This window comes from Sphaerodactylus townsendi, linkage group LG07, assembly GCF_021028975.2.
Source record: "Sphaerodactylus townsendi isolate TG3544 linkage group LG07, MPM_Stown_v2.3, whole genome shotgun sequence".
NCBI classification, from domain to species: Eukaryota; Metazoa; Chordata; class Lepidosauria; order Squamata; family Sphaerodactylidae; genus Sphaerodactylus; species Sphaerodactylus townsendi.
Window position 1 is genome coordinate 77451150 of NC_059431.1, and position 26210 is coordinate 77477359.

A 26210-nucleotide genomic window follows, 5' to 3' on the forward strand; every position below is an offset into this window, starting at 1 on the left:
TGTTCATTTTCCATGGTCCAAACCATTGTTGAGCCAGGACTCCTTCCTGTCCCAGATCAATCATGTTTAAAAGACAGAAAGAAAATTTCCAAAAACTTAGGTTTCAAAGAGAGTATTTTTACTGGTCAAATTTAGTCTCTGTACAGGGTGCTCTAAGCTAGAACCACAATTTACCGGATACAGAACTCGGTTTTTATACTTTCAAAATGCATACGTCATGATTTTCTTATGTACATACCCTCCACCATAAAATCTAATTTTGCTAGTCCAACAGTTTAACGCAAAGACAAATTTCGCTATTCTAGTTTGTTTGCCCCTTCCATAGGCCAGGAAATAAAACTATATTCAACCTTTCAATCAAATTAACCAGTTTCCAACATTCCTGAAGAGGGCTATGGTCCAAAGCAGTGATGTAGATATAATTTTTTTTGGGGGGAGGGCTCAGGGGCAGGGCCACATCCCCATCCGTCCCTGAGGGCATGGCCACACCTCACCAAGGTCTGCCCCCCTCAGCTCTGCCCCTCACCAGTCCCCGTCTGGAGACAGGACTCTGCCGGCCCCGCCTGGAGATGGCGGGTCCGGCTCCAACTCCACCCCACCTGGCACTGCCTGGCTCAAACCCCACCACCCCCACCGGCTGAGCCAGCAGCCAGCAGTCCTTTCAACCTCCCCTCCGGGAGCCTCCCCTCTGGGAGACAAGAGAGTGCCCTCCCTGGCTGCAGAGAACTGCTTTTATAAGCACTGAGGCCAGGGTGCGGGGAGGTAATGCCATGCCCACAGGGGTGGGTGGGGGTGTGGCCCCACCCCCTGAGCCCCCCCGGCCTCAGTGCTTATAAAAGTAGCTCTCCGAGGCCAGAGACTGCAGTCTCTTCTCTCCAGAGGGGAGGGCAGAAGGGGCTGCCAGCTGGGAGCCCAGCCGAAGGGGGGGCAAAGGGGGGTGGGGGTATGTAATGGGGGGGTTGGACATGTAATGGGGGTTGAACCCGGGAACCCCCCTTACCTACGTCCTTGGTCCAAAGTAACCTCTTCCAGGATTAAATGATTTCACATACATCTTATTCACTAAAAACAGTTAAAAGGATTATAGGCATTCTTATAATGATTAAAATAGAATACATGTTTTATATACTTTTCATATATTTCACTATCATTTCAGAGTTCATTAAAATATAGAAAAACACATTTTAATTATCTCATTAGATTTTCCCTGTCTTCTAACCTTTAAACATTTGTATTTGACATCTGTATTTATTAACTAAGTTCATCTATCTAGCTGAAGATGTATTTTGGACTCTGAGAGATGCTGTTTTTAGTCCTTAGTCCTGTTCCAGGATGTTACAGATTCTTTAGTGTTATGATAAGATCTTCTTACTTTGTAAATTTGCTTAGTTACTTTTTACTACTGAGAGACTCCTTAATTTTTAGTTTATACAGATCTCTTATTCTTTTAAATATAATATTCAGGCTATTTTCCTGTTTCCGTATCATTTCCATTTTCTCTATTCATTTCTCTTCCTCCATGTTTGCCAACCCTTTCCGTATTTTTTCTGAGGTGCTTGGAATTAGAATTTTTTAAAAGTAGTTAAACATCTTTTAGAATGCTTTACACATGAGTTTCCACCCAGGTGGCCTGCTAAAGTATAATTCTACAAGCAGTTTCTTTATGTGTTACAAAGCTACTAGTTGGATCCATGAAATAAGAAGGCTTACTATAAAGTCAAAACATGATAGCAATCTGTGGTTTAGAAGTCAGGTAACTTTTGAAGCAGCCATGAGTTTGACAGGGCCCTAGAACAAATTCACGATTCATACCTAAATTAGGCATCCTAGTAAAAGAAAAATGTAATACCAGATGCAACATGCTCATAGTTTGCTTGGAGGTTGCTCAGATGTTTCTCAGAAGCATTATTGATATACATCTTCTGTTCACAATTCCAGGATAGTAAATGTAGGGTGAATGCCTCTGCAATGGGATCCATGTGCATTAATTCCCCTTCAGACACATGTTGAAAATACAAAAAGCAAACAAGCAAATCCCTTATCCCTTTTTTGTTTCCATATAATATCCAGAGCTACCACAACTCACATAGCATTATGGCAGCTAGCACAGTAGTCATGAACAAAAAAATGATGTAAGGTACAAACAAGGTTTTTGTCATGAGTAATAACATTAGTAGATTAATATTATTTGTAACCTAGAGAATTTAAAAATACCAAGTTTCATTCTCTTTCTTTCCAAGGAATTAAATTATTTGTGTTAATAATGTTTGTGATTGAAGCAGGTTAAGGCCTCTTAGATATATTGGCAGCTAGCACTACAATGAGAGAAAGAAGCTATAGGTCTTTAACACCTTCCTTTTGACCACATTATTAAAACTTAAGTCAGATCCTTTGTACCTAACAACAAAGAGATGCTCCATTTTTTGTCTGGTGGGAACAGTGGAAAGAGAAGAATGTGTTGATCCCTAAACCCTTGCTAAATTCTTAAACATACAAACACTACTTTTCTGGATGGGGCATCTTTCTTTAGCTACAAGTAATATATTCTTAGATATGAACTGAGTTTTCAAACTAATTCTTAAAATGTTAGCATCATTAATTTTTTAATACCCTTTTTAAAATAAATGTAGTTTTAATACTTACATGTTATAATTTTAAAAAGATCTTCCGGTGATTTTATAAGAGGTTATAGTGCTTTCCATCAATACATGGGATACTCTAAGGTATGCAAACAGTTTCATTCCATTTTTCTGCAGGCAGTATATTACCAACATTGTCTTTTAAAACATTTCTTCATCGTGAAATATAAAAAACCCAAAATTTTGTTCCCTTTTTTGTGTGTTCTGTTATGATAAATAACTCCCTCAAAAGTAGTGGCATTTTAATCAGAGTGCCTATATCATGTACTAATGAATGTTCCCAACTTCCTGCCTTGACCAGATTCTTGCTTTCTTTTACCTTTTTAATTATCTGAGTGGAGTTAAGATTGCTTGAAAAAATTGCTTTGGTATGTTTTAAAATGCAGGATCTCCTTTCATTTTTTTAATTCAATCAGGATTAGTTCTGATTGTGCAGTTAAGCTACCTGCGCAGTTAAACTACCTACGGTAGTATCCAAATTTTGCATATTGGGAGTTTGCGTCACCTTGCATGCTCTGCTGTTTCTCCCCTTTTCTTTCGTGTGCACATTTCCTCCTCCCTTTATTAGCTTTTTCTAGCCATAATGTTCTGTTATATCAGTATCTGTTAAAATGTTGTTAATATTAATGAGGAATTGCCTACAAAACCATAGCTTGGGGAAAAAATAGTTTCAAGTGAGTTCCACAGTCTGCATGCAATTCCAGTTAGTACTAAACATGATTTACTTGATTTCGGCTTAACAGTAAATTCTGATTGAAACAAACCAGAAAAATAGTAGGGGTGTGAAGGACAGGCTTTGGTCCAGGGGTCTTCAACCTTTTTCAGCCTATAGGCACATCTGAAATTCTGGCAGAAAGTAGAAGATTCAACCACAAAATGGCTTCCATTGGAGGCACAGCCAGCCACAAAATGGCTTCTACTGGAGGTAGAGTCAACCACAAAATGGCTCCCATGAGAGAGTCAACTACAAAATGTCAGGGAGTGAGATTATATTTAACTCTGAAAATAGCTGTTCAGCATTTCAGAGCAAAGTTCTTTTTAACGAAATTCCTTTTAAGTATATAAGAGCTACCTAAGAAACCCTTAACTGCCTTTATCTGTCTTCATTTTGCAGGCAGCTGGCAAACTTTTCCTCCTTTTTCATAAACATTCAGAGCACTGAGAAAAGCTATACACTAGCCACTGAAGCATAAATTACAACAAAGTTAGGAGCTGTAAATAAGTGATGAAACATTTCTTAAAGTCTGGATTATTCTGAGTTGAAGTTTGTTCCAAATTTTTTTCCCTTTAAGTAGCAAGTCAGAAAAACTTTTCAGTGTGGATCTTTTTTCCCCTCTTCAATCCTCAAATAGCTAATGAAGATGCATGTGGCCTAATAAAATGTGCACATGCTAGTCACTATTGTAGACTTCCTTGTAAAGTTGTGTGAATCTATATTATTATGTCTTTTAGCAATGTATGGCTTTATTACCTATAAAAAGCAACTGGAATAATAAAAACTATTGTACCTTTCACCTCTGTGGCTTTAATTGCTATGATTTTAATTTACAACTAAATGTGCACTTGACAGAATGAGTCTCCAGAATACAGACTCCCATGAAGCCACTGCCACAATGTTCATTTGTTTGTTTGTTTGTTTATTTATTTATTTGATTTTATCCCAGTCCCCCCATCACCATGTGTCAGTCTCATGGCAGTATAAAACAATACAATTATAATACATAAAATTATTATAATACACTAAGACATAGAAAATATGTAAATATGTCACTTAGTCATAATAATAATTCCTGTCTTTATCAAATGTCAGCTAAACTTTAATACTTTTTAAGCTTTAAAGTGAATATATTTCCATCATTGTTGATGTTATCTATGATTAAAATTATTTTACTCATGTCTGAAAACTATAATTACAACTTGATTTCCATTGTGACGATATTTACACAGCATGAATGAACTAGTTTGGAGTCCAGTAACACCTTGGGGACCAAAAAGGTTTTGTCTCTCCAAAGCTTGTTATACGCCCAAAATCTTGTTGGTCGCTAAGGTGCTACTGGACTTAAATTGAGCTCTAGCTCTTCTGCTGCCGACCAGCACATGAAACTAAAGGCATGAATTTGAATAAATGGTTTTGAACCAAAATTACATTTAAAGTTTGCTGTCCTGCCGAAGGAACAGCGACCTAAGGGACAGGTGACAAATTCTACGTAAGCATAATATGAGCATAATATTGAAACTTTTTGTGAAGCCAGTTTTTATGGAACAGCAGAACAAAATGCTCTTGTAAAGAAAAGGAAACGGTTCACAATGCCCAATTCGCACAAGGCATCTGCTGTGCAATGGGGGCAAATGTCCATTGCAGCAAGATTTCTTGTACCAGTGGTTCTCAACCTTCCTTACGCTGCGATCCCTTGATACAGTTCCTCATTTTGTGGTGACCCCCAACCCTAACATTTATCCATTTTACAGATGGAGAACACTGATGCAGAGAGTCTTAGGCGACCCCTGTGAAAGGGTTGTTCAACCCCCAAAAGGGTCACGACCCCCAGGTCGAGAACCACTGTCTTGTACAGACGTATTTTCTCAAGCCCTACTTTCACTTTCTATTCTCCTGGCAAGCAAGACTGCTATTAGCATGACTTTTAATTCCCTTTGCAACCAGAGCAGGGATATGTGGGTGCAGCTTTGCCTCAGACCTTTTTCTCTCTGCCCACAGTCAACCCATCTAGTCTCACCCTCCCACTCCCTTGCGCTGCTTTGCATGCTTCCCCTCCCTCGCCCTCCTCTGTTGCCAATTCCTTCCTGCTTCTCTGAATGCTTCTATCGATACATTGATCTGAGAGTTGGCTTTTGCATTTCTGGGGATGGAACCCTGCTATGGATCCCTGGGAATATGTAATCCTAGAGTGGGATCCGCCACACGTGCCTGTCTCCCAGGAGAAGTCTTCTTGTTTAATGACAAAACCAAAACACTCCCCACCCCAAATACTTCAGCAGTAACTCTTGCAATCTACACCTTTTGAATGGGGATTCAAAAGGGAAAGAGCCATCTCCTCAGTGCTGTGGATGATAATGCCTGGGATTGGGGGAGCGCTCTTGCTGGTGGGAAACCCTCTTGCTTTTCAAAATGTTACCACCACCACCTTTGGTACCCAAATTTGAGCACTTGAAAGGTGCTCAATCAACATGACTGTGCCCTCCCCGTTTCCATGCCACGTTGTCAATTCCACCCCCACCCCAATGCCACAACCAATCAGCCAAGGGAAAGTCTCCCAGTTGGGGCTGCAGTCTAGGCAGAGGCCAGTCCTTCAGAATCACAGCTTTTTGAAGAGAGGGAAAGAGAATATCTCCTCTAGTATCAACTTTGAGCTCTGTTTCCGGTTTCTGGAAGCCTCATTGATAGGCGGGAGCAAGAGAACTGGGGGAAGGCTGAGACGTAACAACCGCAGCAAACCAGATGCAGGCTGTGTGCTGCCTTTTTGTGTATAAATGGAAAAATGGGAGGAGAGCCCTGGTGTGCAGAGAATAGCCCCAAGATAAGCATGCCAATGTGATTGAAACTGGAAACCTTGAAAAACTGGGGTTTATTCATTTTTCACTGCATGTATCTATAGTTCTCATGAGAAAGGTAGTTGAAATTTTCCTTTGCAGTTAGAGAACAGTGTAACACCTTGGTTTAATTATTTTTACTAATAAGCATTTATAGTATATAATATCAATTGGAATTTCTTCCAAACTTGGATGCTCTGTCCTATACAGATACTTTTGCAATACATTCAACAAATGTGTTTTATAAAAAAACTGTTGCCTTATCACCTATGAACCCACTCTTTGGCTTTATAAATTATCAGATGTTGAAACATCAGCTGATGTTAGGAAGTCGAAATTCAGTCAGCTGGAGGAAACCCTGCATACACAGGCCTTGTTGAATAAATTGGTGTTTTGCGGTTAATGAAGTGGATGGTAGTCTGCATGCCTAGGAGTTAGAAGAGAGGGCTTAATTTAACATACTGATTTAAAATAAAGTGTCATTGGTGAATAGAATCATGTGGCCTTCAGTCAGGAGCCAATACCGTAGCATGAGAAATCAACCTGTTCCTTTCATTTCTTCTGGAGGGAAAACAATCTATCACCATCTGAGTGCTGAGCCAGGAGTGCTTAGGGAAGCACTTTCTGGTATGTGCCAGATCATTAAAGCACAGCTGCTGCTGTGAGTGTAATTAATGGGAGAGAGCTGCATTTTTCTGAGATGTAGTGTATCTTTATTTGCAAAGCTGTGTGTCACCTTACACTTCTGTGGTGCAGGATGGAGCATTAAACTGTCCTCAAGGCAGTGAAATGTCACAATCTATATATATAACTAGCGGGCCCGGCCATGCGTTGCTGTGGCTGAGTCTGGTGAAGTGGAAAAGAAAGAAAAGGAGAAGCGAACAGTTCGAACATGTGTCATTGCACAATGCTTGCAAGGGAGCGGAGGGGCAAAGGGCCCCTCACTCCCCTCCCTCTCTCCCGTTCCCTTGCATGGCACCAAGCCCCGTCCCTCCCGAACGTTCCCCTTCCTCTGCTAGGGTGGGTGGGCCATGTCCAGGTGGTGGGCCCTGCTTTCACTCCCTTCCCTTGCAGGCGAATTACCTAGCTGAAAACACGCTGGGAGGCATGAGCTACGTGGTGTTCAAATTTCAGAGCGTTTGGTCCAGCAAACCCCCAGACCCTCCCTCACCTTCCTCTTCCTCCGCTAGGGTGGGTGGGCCAAGTCCAGATGGCGGGCCCCATCTTTTTCACTCCAGATGGCAGCGGTTTTTAAGGAAGGCATGGTTGTTTCCCTTGTATCAGAGGGTGTTGCTTTGACATCCAGCAGATGGCGCTGTTGCGGAACAGAACTGTGGTTCCAACTGTCACAGGTGTGGCATGTACTCAATAACTGGCACAGTTGTGACATGTACACAACAGGAGGTGTGGAAACAGTATGGAAACCTGGCCGCACGTGAATGCGACGTTGTGTGAAAATGTCAAAGCAATCGGTCCAGTAGTTTGGGAGATTACCTAGTCAGCTCTAGGCCCCATTGTGGTCAAAGTCTCTCTTTGTGGAGATACTTCCATGGAGAAATCTGTGAAGAGGGCTTGTATGCTTTTGGTCTCTTCAGTCAACAAGACCGACTTCTGATTCGGCTTTGGTAGCCAAATGAGTATCCACAGTATGATATCCCAGTTCATCCACCAGAGATCTACTCTCGACATCAATCACGCTCATCTCCTCAGTCCTGAGTCTTGTTGCCAATGCGTCCTCAGTCTGATTCTGACTAGTTTGCCCGATATCTCATTTCAGTATTGATCACCTTTGTCTACTTGGCACAGGGTCAACCATCTCCTCAGTGGCTGATATATATGTTATGAGGAACATTTTTCCTTATTCTAATCCTAGCGGCTTGTTGTTAGATTCCCCATTCAGACAATAAATCACTTGATTGGTTCAAGGTTTCCACTGAAGACATGTCAGGAACATAAAAAGAGAGTTCTGGCGAAAACCGCTTGAAAAACTCTTGATAATATGAGTGCAAGATCCCCACCCCCACATGAGAAGCAAACGGTTCACATTGTTCGGCCTGGAGTCTCCTCTCAGCCACAGAACTCCAAGGCCACAGTCAGAAGTGATAAAACAGCACCTGCAAAAGCGAAAGCGAATTCCTCCCCAACGGCACCATCATGACACTTGTTCACATGCTTAGGGAACACTCAAAGGCTAGCAATGATGTCACAGTTGCCCATCTCTTGAGAAGCTTAGCTTTAGAATGTTTGCACATGTATATGATCTCAGCCACTGCTTAGAGAGATGAGCGCAGCTATCTTTTTTTAGTACAGCAACTAGTGTATACCAGCACCCCAGTGGTCCATACTAACAAAGCTCTCTTTCCAGCACTGACCCCAAAGGGTTTAATAGGAGTGATTAAGTATAATTCATACCTTTCATTGGCAGAGTCACAGATTTCTGGCTCCACATCAATATTAGAAGCATGTTAAATATTTATTGGTGTGACACATCCATTTACAGCAATGCTGTTTGACAGGCACATTTTTTCCTTTTCTCTAAATTGAAATAAACCACAGACTACAATTTATATTTTACCCCTGAATGAATGGCTTGATTACTGTTCCTATTTCAGAGCCGCTTTCCTTATTTATAACACTGCATTTCAAAGCCTTCAGTTATTCAAGGCAGAAACAAAATGGGTTACAGTGGGAAGAGAGGTGTGTGTGTGTGTGTGTGTGTGTGTGTGTGTGTGTGTGTGTGTGTGTGTGTGTGTGAGAGAGAGAGAGAGAGAGAGAGAGAAGAGAGAGAGAGAGAGAGAGAGAGAGAGAGATTTACTAAAAGCAGTTCGTAATTTATTTTGATGTTCCTCTTTCCAGGGCTGCCTGATATTTCTAAGTTTGTTTCTTGACTCCAAAGCAAAAGAGAGAGAGAACACTTATGACAAACAATTCTGTCCAACTTTCCTTAATCATAAGAAGACATTTTAAAGAAGAATTTTTCATCGAAATAACAGCCTATGCAATTTGGGGGCTCTGTTTTTCTTGAAATGGTGAGTTTAATTTTGAACCCCCCCCCCCCGCCCCAATTGAGTTACATGAATACATGAAACTGCCTAGTTCTGAATCAGGCCAATGGTCAATCAAGTTCAGTATTATCTCCTCAGATAGACAATGCTGGGGGGAAGAATTAGGACTAATAAGAATTAGGACTAATAAAAGGAAACACTTCTTCACGCAACGTGTGATTGGTGTTTGGAATATGCTGCCACAGGAGGTGGTGATGGCCACTAACCTGGATAGCTTTAAAAGGGGCTTGGACAGATTTATGGAGGAGAAGTCGCATTTATGGCTACCAATTCCTTGGATCCTCTTTGATCTGAGATTGCAAATGCCTTTAACAGACCCAGCAGGTGATCGGGAGCAACTGCCGCAGAAGGCCATTGCGTTCACATCCTACATGTGAGCTCCCAAAGGCACCTGGAGGGCCATTGCGAGTAGCAGAGAGATGGACTAGATCAGGGGTAGGGAACCTGCGGCTCTCCAGATGTTCAGGAACTACAATTCCCATTTCAGCTCTGTCCAGCATGGCACAATGTGGTGTACCATGGCTGACAGAGGCTGATGGGAATTGTAGTTCCTGAACATCTGGAGAGCCGCAGGTTCCCTACCCCTGGACTAGATGGACTAGATGGACTTTGGTCTGATCCAGCTGGCTTGTTCTTATGTTCTTATGTTCTTACAATGGTTCCCCAAGGTATGTTCTTGCAATGGTTCTTACAATGGTTCCCCAAGGTATCAAACTGAGGACTTTTATGTACTACCTCATCCTTACCTGGAGATGCTGGTGATTGAGCTTCTGCATGCCAAGGAACAGATGGTAGACTTGAATTCACTCACTTCAGAGCAGTTTCTTGCCGGGTCTTTATTGTAGCCTTCTTTACCCTCCACCCCACATTCTACCACATCTTTTCTACCAGGTCACTCTTATATTTATGTTTAAGCAGTTTTTCTTTAATTCTAAATTGTTTGTTTTTCCCACGGGGACAGACTGAAAAGCCAGAATGACACTTCCACATCCTCCCCATGGGCAGAGCACTGACTGGTGATGGCAGTTGTGAGCCATTTGCTGAGGCCCCACCACTGGCCCTAGTGGTGGAAGGCAGCCTTCAGACTTTTAGCCCAACAGGATTTTTCTTGCCCTGCTTTCCCATTAGTTGTATCTTCCAGTATGCCCTCTCCTTGTTTCTTGCATTGTTTTACTCTCTCCTTTAATGTTGTTTTGTTTGCATGCATTCCTTGCAAGATGTCCCTGAGTGTCAGTCCTCTCAGTCTGTCTGTTCAACTGTGACATCAGCTAGTATTAGTAATCATATGGTTCCCTTCATTCTGGTCAGTGTTTTCTGCCTGTAAAACTTCACTTGAGCTCTCTCTTCATCAGATGACCCACTGCAAGCTAGTTATAATGTGTGAAAATTATCTATTTGATAGCAAACAAAAGGTTTTGTTGGTTTCCTGTGAAGTAGAACTACTTCCCGATACTGGATTTAGTATTTGTTGTTATCTTCAAGGTTTTAAAATCTCTTTTTTAAACTATGTAATAAGGGTTTTTTTTGTTTCTTTACAGCTTCAACACACAATGTCAGTAGAATAAGTGGGGCACCATCCAGAACCTGCCATGAACCATTTTGAGGGACCACGTGAAGGAGAGGTAAATGGCGAACTGTCAACTAGGGAAGTGAATGAGTCTGTGGAGGCAGACCTGGAACACTCTGAGGTAGAAGAGGAACAGCAACAGTATGCTATTCATTACCCAAGATATGTCAATGGCAGCCGTGAAGGACATTCTAGGCAGGAAGAAGAGGGCACATTAGCACGGTCTGCTAGTACTGAAAGTGGTTTTCATAATCACACTGATACTGCTGAGGGAGATGTCATAGCTGCAACAGAAGATGGCTGTGAAGGAGACAGAGTCCTAGAGAATGAGGATGAAAGTGCCTATGCAATACAATACAGACCTGAGGCAGAAGAATACACAGAAAATGCTGAAGCAGAACACGCTGAAACTATTCATAATCGAACTCTTCCCAATCACTTGCACTTTCATTCCATTGAGCATGAGGAAGCAATGAATGCTGCATATTCAGGCTACGTATATACCCATCGGCTCTTCCATCGAGGAGACGATGAGCAGTATGCAGAACCCTATGCTGACTATGGGCTGCAAGAGCATGTCTATGAGGAGATAGGAGATACTCCTGACCTTGATGTCAGGGAAGGTCTCAGACTCTATGAACAAGAGAGAGAGGAGGCTGACAACTATCGAAAAGAAGCTTTGGGAGCCCGCCTCCATCATTATGATGAAAGATCTGATGGGGAGTCTGACAGTCCAGAGAAGGAGGCAGAGTTTGCTCCTTATCCAAGAATGGACAGTTATGAACAAGAGGAAGATATCGACCAAATTGTGGCTGAAGTCAAACAGAGCATGAGTTCTCAGAGTCTAAACAAAGCTGCTGAAGACATGCCAGAAGCGGAACAGAATGTGGATACTAGTAATTCTCCTACTAATGTGCATCATGAAAGCAACAGTCAACTTCCAGTTAGCTCTAAGTCTTCGGTTAATGTAGGAGAATCAGTGCAACGGTATAGCAAGGAAAAAAGGGATGCCATATCGCTGGCTATCAAAGACATTAAAGAGGCTATTGAAGAAGTGAAAACCAGGACCATTCGTTCTCCTTATACCCCTGATGAACCCAAGGAACCTATTTGGGTGATGAGACAAGACATCAGTCCAACTAGGGATGGAGAGGATCAAAAGCCACTAGAGGGAGATGTAAGTATGGCACGCTGTTCAATTATATTTTTAATTAGTTTTTGTGGAAAAACAAATTTAATCCTGTAACCTTTACTTTGACATTTTGATATGCGGTGGTGTTTTTAACTGCTTTCAAAGCAAAAGGTTACATCACTGTAAACAATCTTCCTGCATAAAGTGATATGTGAGTTAATTGCTACTTCATTGATTAAATGTATCTGAAAATAAAAATTATTATCTCCCCCCCCCCCACACACACACACAGAGGTTACCTCATAATTGTTGCTGTAATATATTGGTAACCAAAGAGCACAAAATATAAAAAAAAACTGATTTGTATATGGCTAACTTAGGGTATATAATCTCCCATACTAATCTCAACATTTTAATTTGCTTCTGACAAATTAATGGGTTGCTGAATATCAGTACAGACTCTGTTACAGTACAGTATCAAACTGTGATTTGATGGCCTGTGAAAAAACCTCAGGTCAGAGGCATACCGAGGGGAAATGATGCCCAGAGACAAATTGTCTCCACGCGCACACACACACACACCCCGCCTGGGGGGCGGGGCTCCACCCCCCTACCGCTACGTCCTTTTGCTTCCAACTCCCAGGGAGCCCGCAGTCCCTTCTGCCCTTCCCTCCAGGGAGGCAGAAGAGACAGATGTCTATCGAGGATGGGGCTTAGGGAGCATGGTCACTCCCCACATCACCCTGGGGGCATGGCCACGCCTCCCCAAGGCCTCCCCCCAGGCTCTCTGGGGGGCCCCCTTTGTTTCCAGCTCCCAGGGAGCCAGCAGCCAGCAGTCCTTTCTCCCCTCCCCTCTGGGCAGGCAGAAAAGACTGCCATCTAGCGGCCTCCAGTACTTGGTTTTATAGCACTGAGGCTGGGAGCGTGGCTTTGGGAGGGTATGGCCATGCCCCCACATCACCCCTAAGCCCCGCCCCAGCCTCAGTGATATAAAAGCAAGTTCCAGAGTCCAATAGATGGCAGTCTTTTCTGCCTCCCCAGAGGGGAGGGCAGAAGGGGCTGCTGACTGCCAGCTCCCTGGGAGCCAGGAGGAAGGGGGGCAGCAGGGGGGCACCCTCAACCCTGTCCATGTCGATGACGACATGGGCAGGGTCAAGGGCAGCGGAAGACAAGGCAGCCTTGCCGTCTTCTTCCTGGTCACATGGGAGCTGATTTTGCGGGCCCCCCATGTGACCAGGTTAATGGCGCCCTGGGGCAGAGGGTAGTTGTTTCTGAGCCTGGCCTCATCTCATGGAATTGTTGTTCTAAGGATAAAACTGAGGATGGGTGGGATAAAACAATTGTATTCTTATTTGATTTAGGTGTTTTGAATGACTCCAGTTACTTACCAATCTTGAGGTTATTTTTTTTTTTTATGAATTAGGGTAATTTGTAGTGTCAGAAAATACATTAGGTTGTTTCTCAGTGGGGTAATCTGTTTTTTGTGCTTCAACCTGTAGTAGGATTGCTATCCTCAGGGCTCTTATCTTGTTTTGCAGAGTTCAGTGACCCCAAGCACATTTTTTGTGATGTAAGTTCTTAGGTCCAGTCCAGTATTAGATATGAGGAGTGAGTTGTGGAGAGGCTTCTGTTGGTGAACCTTTTGTCTGACATTGTATATGCAGTAACTTATTACAGATCTGGCTGTTGTAGTTCTACTCTTTGCCTTCCCCAGTCCTTTAACAGACTATGGTTCTATATCTGTTCTTTAACCTCATGTCTTTTATAAGGATCCAACCCTGTGACAATTCACTGCAGGCAAACATACCCAGAATAACAGAGCCCTGGTTTTTTTGTCTCATTCAGATCATCCTTCATTAGATAACAAGATCAGATTAAGAATGGACGTTTTCCACCTCCAGAATTGTTTAGATCTATTTTAATATCCATTTCAAAAACACCAGCGTCATTGGTTCTGTTTTCTGCTTGTTTTCTTCATCATATTCTGCATTGAAGATTAAATTAAACAGGAGTGTGATGGTATTTTAAGGGATAACAAAATTTACTCTAACGTAAGCTTTCATAAGTCAGAGCTCATGTAATTAGACAGGTAATGCTTAATGTTAGGCAGCAAAAATTAAAACTCTTTTAACATTATAATTGAGGAACAGAATGGGAAGTGAAAATGGCCATGGTAGCTAAACTGAACGGCCTTGTGGTGCTATGAGCTGGATGCAGGGTTCACTATGCTCAGTAGTTCAAATAGTAGGTATTAGGCCATCCATTACTTCCTCCTGAAAACTGTTCCACCAACAGTTAGTAGTTCCACTAATTACCATTGCTGATGAAGGGTATGAGCTGCGTAGTCCCTAAGACTGTCAGAGTTGTTAGAGCTTGGTTATGTTGGCTCCTAGGCATCAATGGTCCTGGGACAGTGGTTCACTGGAAAATTTTGCTGTAAGTTAAATGGCTAACCCACCTCTGAGTACAGTACTGACATATGCATGGTTAGTAAAAGAGCTGAGAATGCGATTCTTTCATTCCTTTTATTAGTCTTTCAATTTTTGTTTTTATAGTTTTCATTCTATAGTTTACCATGCATTGAATTTAGTGCAATTTTCTTTTGATCTCCCTTCCTCCAATTGCTTGGTAATTGCCCAAACAAAATGATTCAATTATTAATGTTTCCAATGAAGATATAGTCTAATGAAGATATTATCACTCTTCTGTTAATAGATATTTTAGAGAGGAAAACAAGACGTTTTATTTCATATTGGAAATATTACTTGAGAAGACTGAGCTGCAGGGGCATAAGTGCCCTTTCCTTACTGTTCTTCTTGTTACTACTCAAAGGTAACATGCTCAAACTCCCTATGCAGGAGCAACTTGAACATTTCCCACAAATAGAGCTGCAAAAATTCTATTTTAAAATGAAACAGAAATATCACTCAACTGGTAGTCCATAGCACTAGCAATTCTTGTCTCCTTCATGGACCCATTAAATCAGAAATGAATTTGAATTTCATCTGTGGTTGAGAGTCTAGCCTGTTCACTTTCACCCCAGTTTTTGAAACTCTTGACAACTGAATTTGCTCCATTAGGGGACATTCTTAGTCTTTAGTATGTTTTCCAAAAGATCTAACCAAAACATCTGAGATATCTGATTTCCAAGGCGTTTTTTGTGTAGTTACCAGTTTTTATTAGAATCTAGCTTTTATTTTTAAAAGTTTTGTCGACATGTTTAGTCCACTGTTTAGTCCAAAAGATAGTTTTCATAATATATTGTAAAAAGTCAGGTTAGGTACAAATTGAATTTATAGCCATGTTGATACAAAAATGAAATCCACAAAACAATATGCAAGCTTTTGAGTTTACAAGAGATCGTCCTTGGATGTTACAAAAATGAAAATATATGGGGGTGGGGTGGATATCCAAAGCCACTATCTCTCACAGCAAGAAGTAATAAATATGTTATTTCCATTGAAAATACTCCAACAATTATTCCTAGTATTTATCTAACACTAGGTGAATCTTACAAGTCTCTTGTTACTAGGCAGCACAGAATTACTTCGTGATCTTTGTATTAACTCTACAGACGAATCTGAGCCAGTGTGGAAAACAAGCATGATAGCCCAAACTCATTAAAGTGCTTAACTCCAATGATTATTTAAAAACCCACTGTGATGAAGTTGTATCCTGTAACTCCAACAGGCAAACTCACACCAGCATGATATTTTATTATTTTCGTTTGAAATAAAGCCTTTGAAACTCGGCAGTCTCAAGTGTCTGGTTGGAGAAGAACCCGGTAAGAGATGCTAGATTGGACCCGCCTAATCTTGATCTCATGACATGGTGGACAGTGGTTTAACGGCTTCCAGCACTCCAGTTTAAGCACGGCTTGGTCTTGCAGCAGCCCAGTCCACGATGGAAAAGATCACAGGTGATTGCTGTAAGGGAGACAGTCGTGAAGGCACAGAAGTGGAGGTCACCCTGCACGAGTCTCGTTTGAACTGCTCAGTTCAGGATTACACGCTGGTAACCATCGGATCTGAGACTGATTCAGATTCCGGGACGGAATACCAGGACGGCATGAGTGATGTGGGAGTGGATGATCCAGGATCCTGCAGAGGAAAGTGATGCAAGGATCAGGACTCAAGGTTTGAGCAGGGCATCCAGGGCACGTTTCCAGCCAGCCAGGACGCCTGGACAGAACTCCTGAAAAGCTTCATGAAGAATCAACAAGCAACTTTAAACTTGCTAATGACGCAACACCAGAAAAGAAATGAAGAATCGTAGGAAAGAAAACAGTTCCCAAAATACGAAGCCAGAACTGATGTAAGCAGAGGTGTTCCTCCCATTGGGCAAAGTGGGCAGTTGCCCAGGGCACCGCCTTGTGGGGGGCGCCAAAAATGCAGGTTCGTTTGTGGGATTTTTTTGTATTTTTAGTTTTTTCCGTTCCCCCCCCCCCCGAAGGGGGCGCTGTTTTTAGGCTAGCAGCACGAAATTTCAGGGATTTTTCAGGAGACTCTCCTGATATCATCCAAGTTTGGTGAGGTTTGGTTTAGGGAGTGCCCCCATCCCCATTGTTTCAAGCTGTTTCCAGCCCCGAGCAGAGAAACAGTTCACAGGTCCGGTGACTGCATCTCACAGAAAGGATTCCAGTTTTAAGGGGGACGGCCCTACAGTTAAATCTACTCCCAAGAGATGAAGCTGCTTTGTATGAGGAGCCTCAGACCACCTTAAAAAATTCTGTCCCAGTCAAGAAGGAGTCAAGCCAGCAGCTGGAATGTGGTCCTATTCAGGAGGGCATGATTTCCCCAGCGGACGGCAGCTTTGGAAGAAGCAGGAAAATGAACTGAGAGAGCACCAAGGATCAACTCCACAGCGGTAATACATCAACAAAAGATGTCAACATGAGGGACATAATCCCAGATGAAGAGAAACTTTGGGTGGAACAACTGAGAAGGCAACCCATCATGATCGGAGAGTATCTCCATCTTCATGCGACAAGAGATTCCGGCGCAGACGTCTCATCTATAAGAGTGGATTGGCTGGAGAAAGTGCCTCATAAGAAATGTGGACAGCTGAAAATTTTGCCTTGAGAGTCTCAAGAAAAGTTTCTGAATTTAGTGGAAGTACATGTAAAATACAAGAACTTTGAAGGTAATATATTTGTGTTAATGCATGAAATAAGTGATTATGAGTTCATAATAGGGGCGGACTTGATGTTTAAAAATGCTCATGTAAATCAGGTTTCTGCTAGGTCTATGGTACAAAAACAAGAAAATGTTGATTTTGAAGAGGACGTGGAAAATGAGAAAGTGTGCGAACAGAAGGAAACGGAAGGGTTAACTTCTCTGGCTAGCAGTAACGTACAAAAGGAGCCAGAAAATGTTAGCAAAAAGCCTCTCACAGCAGGAGATTTTGAAATGCAGGTAGGCCTCTGAGGAAGGGGGAGCTATTGTTCTTAATGACTTCTCTTTACAAACCTCAAATGAATTTAAGAGGGAACAAGGTACCTGTCCTACCCTGAATGGTTGTCGGGAAAAGGTTTCTGCCTGCCCTGCAGAGTTGACCAGTAGTAACTCGGTAAGATTTTTTGGGGATGGAGGTTTCCTCTACAGAGAGTTCTTTAAAAATATCTGTTGGTCTAATTGAACTCACCAAACAACTGGTGATACCAGAGAAATTCAGACAGCAAGTCCTGAGAACTGCCCATGAAATTCCACTATCTGGGCAGTTAGGAATAAAAAAGACCCTGGCTAAGATACAGAGGAAGTTTTATTGGCCAGGCATTCACAAAGACACGCAGGAGTTCTGCAGGACATGTGATGTATGTGAACGGGTGGGTTTCCCACAAGACACCACAAGAATACCTTTACATTCATTACCTGTGATCACACAACCAGTCAAAACAGTCTATATAGACGTGGCAGATCCCATAACTGTCAAAAGCAGCAACATTCCTTTACAAGCAAAGGGGGAGGGAGAGAAAGTCTCTTTGGATACAGACTTTGAGGATGAAACAGTTTGGTCTGATATGCAGAAGAAGCAGCAGCCTCAGTTAAATGAGACTTGCTCAGATTTCAAGGCGGTGTTTTCCAGTAAACTAGGCAGTAAGCTGTGCAACACTGACATGATTCCACATCACATTGACACAGGCGGGCATCTGCCTATTGAAGTAATGTCTTACACAATGAAGCAAAGTGTGGCTGGGGACATGCCACAGATGTTACACCAGGGAGTAACCAGGAAGAGAACTTCCAAAGGGAGAGATCCTATCGTGATTTCTCCAGAGAAGAAAGTTTTCGACTACGGTTGAAAGGTGCATGAGTACTTTTGCTAAATGCTCAATATTGCTTTGCTTATTAGTCTGAAAGTATGTTCTGTGTTAACATGATTTACTTTATTCTGTATTGCTGTATTGCTATATTAACAGTGTTATGCATGTAATGAGCTATGTTAGCTGGACTATGTATTAGAAAGAAAAGTTTGATATTGCTCCACATGTACTATCTTTATATGTATGATAGCTGAAATATGTAGACATAGAGCCTACAGATTTCATCTTTAAAGGAGGCGTGTAATGAAGTTGTATCCTGTAACTCCAACAGGCAAACTCACACCAGTATGATAGATAGCTTTGATCTCCTAGATGGAGAATCGGAAAGCCTATGCAAATTTACCAGTAAGCAAATGGTCAAAACATCAAAGCCTAGGTTGCCTCATGGCAGGGAGGGTAGTTTTCCTGGAAAGTGAGGACAAAGGCTTGGAGAGATTCCACCTCGGAACTTGGCCAGAGAACCATATCTGGGCCATGGGCTCCCGAGATAAAGACAAAGGAATCAGAAGGAACATGCTATGCTAAGAAATCTATGTGAAAGGATCTTTTTATTATTTTCGTTTGAAATAAAGCCTTTGAAACTCGGCAGTCTGGAGTGTCTGGTTGGAGAAGAACCCAGTAAGAGATGCTAGATTGGACCCCCCCCCCCCAATCTTGATCTCGTGACACCCACTAACTGAGAATTTTCAAGGATTAACTCATTAAAAAAAATAAGGGTAATGCTTTATGTAGAGAATATACATTCACTGCGTGCCATTGGGCATCAGATGTCTTCCTAGGAATAATATACAGATTGAAAAAAACCCATGGTTCTCAGAAATTTTTTTAATTGGGGTGTGGGGGTGGGTTTAAAAAGTCCCAGTCTTAAAGAAAATGTGAGCTGCCACCTTGATGGTTGCCTAGCATTTAAGTTAGTTTTTGTCTCCTATTATTTATTTACCTCAATAATAGTTCTTACTATAGGTCATTTTCGTCTCATCCTGTGGGACTAATCTTGTGGCTGTTTTCTACACTTAACATTATTTACTCAGCGGTGTGGAGGACAGTTTGATGGCTCTTGCCTTACATGCTAACTTCAGACAGTCTAGATAGAGTGTTGTTGGTGTATGTTAATAAATTGGCTTTACCTAGCAGTTTCTTGGTCTTTGAGAAACTTTGGTTCAGGCTTTAGGTCTAGCAAAATCATAGAAAGCCTCTCTCTGGGACCTTAGTGACCTTGCAGTTTTAGAGAGAGAGAGAAGAGATAGGAGTTAAACACAAGTGCAGGTCACTGGGGCCTAGAAGTTTCAAGACCAGAGGACTGGGAGGAGTCATCTCCACATTTCATCTCATTAGCACAAAGCCTTTGTGTAGCTGCAATGTAGTCACATTGGTCAGGTGACCTGACTAGCAACACATTTGGTTGGTCAACTAGACTGAGGCCAACTGCAGACAATTTGGCATCAAGGAAGATCATTAATTCTAGATTTTGCATCTTTTAATTTGGACACTTTTTGATTCTTTATACTTTTGAGCCAGATTGGGTCTTGTACAACCAGAACACCTGCTTTGGGACTTTGAATCTTTGTCTGGACTCTGTGTCTCAGTCTGATTGGGTAACATCCTGATTAAAGAGTCCAGTTTGGAAGTAACATTTGTGTATATTATTGTAGCTAGGTCTGAAAGAGACAGATGCCTATCCTGGTGTAGATGGAAAAAGGCCACTTTGGTCATATGTGCAACCTGGGTCTCCATCAAAAGAGAGACATGTAGGAACAAACCCAGGCTTTTCGTGGAGGAAGCAGATGCTATTGCCACTCTAACTTTGGCAGCTGGAAATTCCCCACCAGTTTGCCTCATCCCTGCCGTAGTACCTTTGTCTTTGATGGATTTAGCTTCAGCTGGTCTTTTTGAGCCATTCTACCACAGCCTCCAGATACCTGGCCAAAATATCATGGGTGGTAGATGACTGTCCCTCCATCAGCAGATAGAGAGCTGGGTGTCATAAGCATATTGATGGCAACACAGCCCAAAGCTCCAAACTGGTTGCACCTGGGGTCACATATAGATGTTAAAATTGGGGAGAGAATTGATCCCTGTGGAACTCCACAAGAAAGGGGGAACCACTGAGACATCTCATCCATGCTTGGCACCCAATGTCCTCAGCCCTGGAGAAATGAGTATAGCTATTTCAAGACCATACTCTGAATCCCAGTGCCAGCAAGATGGTGGGTCAAAAAGTTGTAATTGATCATGTCAAAAGCTGCTGTTAGATCTAATAGTAACAGCAACGCTGACCTGTCTCAATCTAACTAGAGTTGGAGCTCATCCATGAGGGCATGATCTCCTTTTTATGACCAGGCTGGAAGTCAGACTGGAATGGATCCAGAGCCAAGGTTTGGACCTTGATATTATAACACTAATGTCATTCATAGAGAACATTACATAGTTTTAAAATTCATTTACCTTCTAACATTTCATTCATAAACAGCAATGAGTATCTAGTAAGTAGTTACTTACATCTTAGCCAATAACAAATGAATATTCTTACTATTGTTGTTACATAATCAATTCAACTTTGGATAAGAAATACAGTTACTGTTTCTCATCAAACTCTTGATTTGACTATCTGTTTACAAGATTTGTTAATATAGCCATTGTAGCATATTCTCTAACTTTATCTTTCCAGAGTTCTGTGTTAAGGTCTCTTTCAGTTTTCCAACAGGATGCAACTATTACCCTTGCAGCTTTTAATAAGTGCCAACATAGTTCATTAAACTTCTTTAGAAGGTTTTCAGGCAAAATGACTAATTTTGCATTTTAATAGCAATTTTAATTTAAGTATTTTTTGCATTTTCCTATGTACTTTTATCCAATACTACTTGATTTTTTTACAAGTCCACCACATATGAAAGGAAGATCAAACTTCTTGACATTTCCAACAAAGACCATCGCTATGTTTATTCATCTTCTTAATAACTTCAGGAGTTATATATCATCTATAAAGCAATTTATACCAATTCTTTTTAAACATTTGGCATGCAGTAAGCTTAATAGTTTGGACCATAATGTTTCCCATTGTTGAAAAGTCATCTCTTTGAAATTTTGCATCCATTTCACCATGCTGACCTTTATCTGTTCCGTTTCTGTTTCATGTTAAAGCAGGATCTTATATATTCTTCCCATCAAATGTTTTTTTCTGCAAAGTTTGACATTTCACATAATATTCCTCCCCTGCAGAGCATTCTGGAAACCAACTGGATCTATTTGCCCTGGTGGGTGGGTGGACATAAATTAGCCTGTCTCCTATGCAGAGAGAGGTGTTATGTGATCAGACCACAACACCCTATCTGTAGAGATCAGATCTACATCCACTCCCACCCAAAAGGTCAAATTCAGTGTGTGGCCCGATGGATATGTGGGGCCTGTATTAACCACGGAGAATCCCACTGCTGCCATGGAAGACACTCGGTCTGTTCCTGAGACAAAGAGGTTGAGTCTACAAATTAACAATTTTTTCAGTTCTTAGTTTGATGCTAAAGAAGTTTTGCAGAGCATCAGTTTTTCCACAGCAGGATCAATCTATTATTAATAAAGGGAATCAAGAAGGTTGTGTTGAATAATTAAACAAGTTTCAGGTGTTTCAAGAACCTAAGCAAATGTTACCAGCTGTATGGTTATGATCATATATTTACTGTTTGCTAAGCAAAAGTTTCAGAACTGCTCTTTAAAATGCAACTGGGAGTTCCATTGGGCTTCCTATTGATAGTATTAACCTCTAAAAATTATGCAGTAAACCAACTAATTTTGAAAAATTTAAAAACTTGAATAAGTTATAACTCTCGCTAGCTAAATGTACCTCTAGGAGGAAGGACGTTGGATCATTAAATTGTTGTGTGTGGATACTTCAACTCCAAAATGTATATTTAATGGGTACAGAATATGTGATAAGAGGAAAGCAATGCATAGCATGTTTTTAAATACTTTTATCTGACAGTAAATGTTATTAATTTCAGTGGGAATTATTTCTAAAAGTTCACATAATCCTAAATGTGTTTACAAAGAAGCAAGTTCCACTGTGTTCACTAGGCTTTGGTTTCAAATGAGTGTACATCTGATTGTATCTTTTAAAGAGTGTCTAGGGTCTATAACATAGAAACCTTGCAATATGTTTAGACGAAACACGTTATTTTCCTTCTTTGACGTTGCACATACGTAAATAGTTGTATGCCATAGGGAAATTCATAGAATATAATAATACATAGACTATATAATTAGGCATAGAGTATAACACAATTTTGTAATAGAACAAAGTTACAAAAATCGTCTTTTTGAATAGGAGGTCCAATATTGTAGCATTATTAAAGTAACATGTTGAAAACTGGGCTGATTGCTGGAAGATGCTGCAGGCTTTCCAAAAGGAAAGGTGCAATATAATGAAACAGCCATACAGACATTGAGAAACTCAGATTGTGCATAAGTGGAAGAAGAAGAAGAGTTGGATTTATATCCCCCCTTTCTCTCCTGTAAGGAGACCCAAAGGGGCTTACAAACTCCTTTCCCTTCCCCCCTCACAACAAACACCCTGTGAAGTAGGTGGGGCTGAGAGAGTTCTGAAGAACTGTGACTAGCCCAAGGTCACCCAGCAGGGATGTAGGAGTGCAGAAACGCATCTAGTTCACCAGATAAGCTTCTGCCACTCAGGTGGAGGAGTGAGGAATCAAACCCAGTTCTCCAGATCAGAACCCACCTGCTCTTAACCACTACACCACGCTGGCTCCATCATGTGGTTTTGCAAACTCCTGAGAGAAACTTCCACTTTATCAACAGTGCACACTGGCTACCTCACTAGATTAAAGTTTCCATTTTAATGGCTAATGCCAGTTTCAATTCTGTGGAATTTTTCTTGCAAGCAGTGGCCTCCATTGTGGTGGCAAGAAGGACGTTTGGATAGAATTGCTTGCAGTTCTTCATGGATGAAACTAGTTTGTGGATTTTAGTGACACTTCATAGTTCTATGAAGGACGTCCAGGTGGGACCTGGAGATCTTTCAGAATTTCAACTGAACTTCCAGATGGGGCCTGGAGTTCTCCCAGAATAACAACTGAACTCCAGACATCAGAGATAAGTTTTCCTGGAGAAAATTGTTGCTTTGGAGGGTGGACTGTATGGTGTTATACCTTGTTGAGATCTTTCCCCTCCCAAACCCCATCCTTTTGCATCACTGATGACATCCCTCCGCCATTACGAATAATAGCATGTGAAATAAATGCAACTGAAGTGACAAGGGGAGAAATGTTGAGGGGAAAGGAGGTCTGTGGAATGATTTCACAGAAAACATTTCCAAACCATGAGGTTTGACCATTGGGAAAATCTATGGTAATCTGCTCATGCAAAAGTAGTGATTAAATTCTGCTTTTTTTAAAAAAAACTGGATATATGATATACTTTACATTTTATAGTAAATCTGTTTCAAATGTGTACCTTCACGTCAACAGCAAATTTTGAAAAGAAATAGATGAAGCAGCTGGTAGCCTATGATTGAATAACCACCTTTCGCATGTTTTTGTAGGACAGTAATAAAGTTAATTTAAATAGGTTGGACACAAGCAGCATCTCATGTTACAGGTTTCATTTGCAAATCACAGACATATAATACCACTGGAAAAACATTAGAGACACTTGCTAGCTGGGAGGCATCTTTGGTAGCTGAAACAGATCATCAGCAAAATTAAAATGGAAAATTTTTGGATGTATCAGGCTGAATATTTCAGGAAAATGGTAGGTGAAATTTGGCAAGTTTAAGTGGGAATTTATAGAATATCTTATTTGTAGAATGTTTTATCAGCAGCATAATCATGGTTTTAATAAGCTTGCCTTGTATCAGATATGATTGCATTTGTCTCTGTAGGTATACAATACTAACATCCATCATTTTACTGGAAATTTGGGACAAATATTTAACAGAGTTCTCAGTTCTGAGGTTTTAGTTAACTCTGCATCAGCTTATGCTGCAATTAACAGTAAAAACTGCATTTTTTGTTAGTGATAAATAAAATTTTTAAATAGAACAGTGTATGTTGGAAGTCACAGTTAATGTTAATATTAGGTATTGCTGTCTGATTGCTAATGATTTTGCAAAAGATTTTACAAAAGATCATGCAGTAGAAACACACAAAAATAGCTGGGAAATTGCCATGCAGTTCTTAAATAGAATATATCCTTCTCTACTTGCATCTATGCAATTGAGCAGATAAAATATTTTAAAACATTGAAACCCTGAAATGGCAGTACATTGTTTTCCACAGCCTACGAAAAGAGTTGGGAGAGATTTTGTTGTCCACATTTAGATACATGCATTTATTGTGTGTGTCCCCATCCCTCATGCTGAAATGATTGAAAATCCTTCAAAACCTCTTTACTATAGAGAATAGGGGATGTATATAATCACTAGCAGCATTACTTCTTCAGACATTTTTCTACAGGGTGGTGGTGCATTATCCCAAGGTCTAGCATAATTAACATTTTTAACATGGAAAAAGTAAAAATCATTGAAAGGAACAAGGCCAGTTGAAGCATGGTCAGCATTGCTTCAGGCAGCAGATACCTAATGGGAATCTCTTTCCTTTTAGTGCTTATTTTCTGTATGGGGAGGTATTTGCACTGCACAGTGTTAGGAACCTATCTGCAACTGTGTCCTTAGTCTAGTTGAGGTGGAAAAGCATCTGCATGTTCCCAGAACACATTAAAGGGGCTTTTTCACTTCCCTTTCTGGAAGGGGTTTAGTACCCTGTCATGGGTCTTCCTTTGGAAGGGCTCCAGAGCAACTTGCATACAATCTCCAGAGGTCTCCAATGGAGACATTTTACAGAGGTCAGACCAGTTTAGCGCTAGCGGCAAAGCTGGTTTGTAATTTCTGTAACTTGTATGTTAACAGTGTGGGCTTCAATAAATATAAGTAAATCAGCAAGGTTGTCAGCTAGAAGAAAGAATAGAAAGAAGATAGATAGAGGATTAAATCTTATAATTCATTATATTAACCATGATCTTGCTACAGGGATTCATAACTTTTTTTGTGCCATGGACCCTTTGGTGTTCTGGTGAAGCCCATGAAACCCCTTCTCAGAACAATGTTTTTAAATGTGTAAAATAAAATACAGCGGACTACAGATGAAACCAATTACATTGAAATACAAATATAGTACATTTCAGTTAGAGATTAGTGAAAATAAAGATGTATTTTTTCCACTCAAGTTCACAGACCCCCTGAAACCTGTCCATGGATCCCATGGGGTTCATGAATCACAGTTTAAGAACCCCTACAGTGGCGTATCTGCCTGGAGACATGAGGTAACCCCTTGTCTTCAGGCACAAGCTATCTGGTTACATGGGGGGGTGCTAAATTGCCCCCCCCCACCTGACCAGAGAGTCAGCCTCCCTGATGGAGGCACAGGGCTGAGAGACAGCTTTGCCAGAGCAGGCTAGTGCATTGGATTATATTTTCAAGCCTCCTGGTGCCCGCAAGAGTCCCTCCCCTCCCCAGGGAGCCCAGAAGGCAGAACGCCCCAGCCCCATCCACATGCAAAGCAGTCAGAGTTGGGCCTCCCTCAGCCCCACCCCCTCACCTGCCCAGAGATCCAGGACATGGCCTCATCACTTTTAGCAGGACCAGTCTTTGCCGTGAACTATATTTTCACGTTATGGTGAGCATTTCAACAATAACTTGAAAAGATAGTCCAAAGCAGGACTGGGCCTGCTAAAAGCGGGTGGATGGGGCCACGTTCCTGATCTCCAAGTTCAGTGCCTTGGACTATGTTTTCAAGTTATGGTGATCATTTCAACACCATACCCATGAGCCTTTGCTAAATATGCAAATTAGTAATTAGTAGGGCTATTTTAGCCTTTGAGGGAGGACTCATCAGGGTCAGGCTTACCAACAGCCTCTGGGCTGTTTGTT

General features: G+C 41.4%; 1 protein-coding gene across 8 annotated transcripts in view; it reads left to right on the top strand.

The window, feature by feature from the left end:
- Window positions 1-26210, top strand: part of APBA1 (amyloid beta precursor protein binding family A member 1) — a 104279-nt gene that overhangs the window by 40372 nt on the left and 37697 nt on the right. For all 8 annotated transcript variants that reach the window (XM_048503156.1, XM_048503160.1, XM_048503161.1 and 5 more), the window contains 2 exons: window positions 9045-9217; window positions 10792-11997. In XM_048503156.1, the coding sequence (XP_048359113.1) occupies window positions 10843-11997 (1155 nt within the window). In that variant the 5' untranslated portion in view covers window positions 9045-9217; window positions 10792-10842. The remainder of the gene's footprint in view (window positions 1-9044; window positions 9218-10791; window positions 11998-26210) is intronic.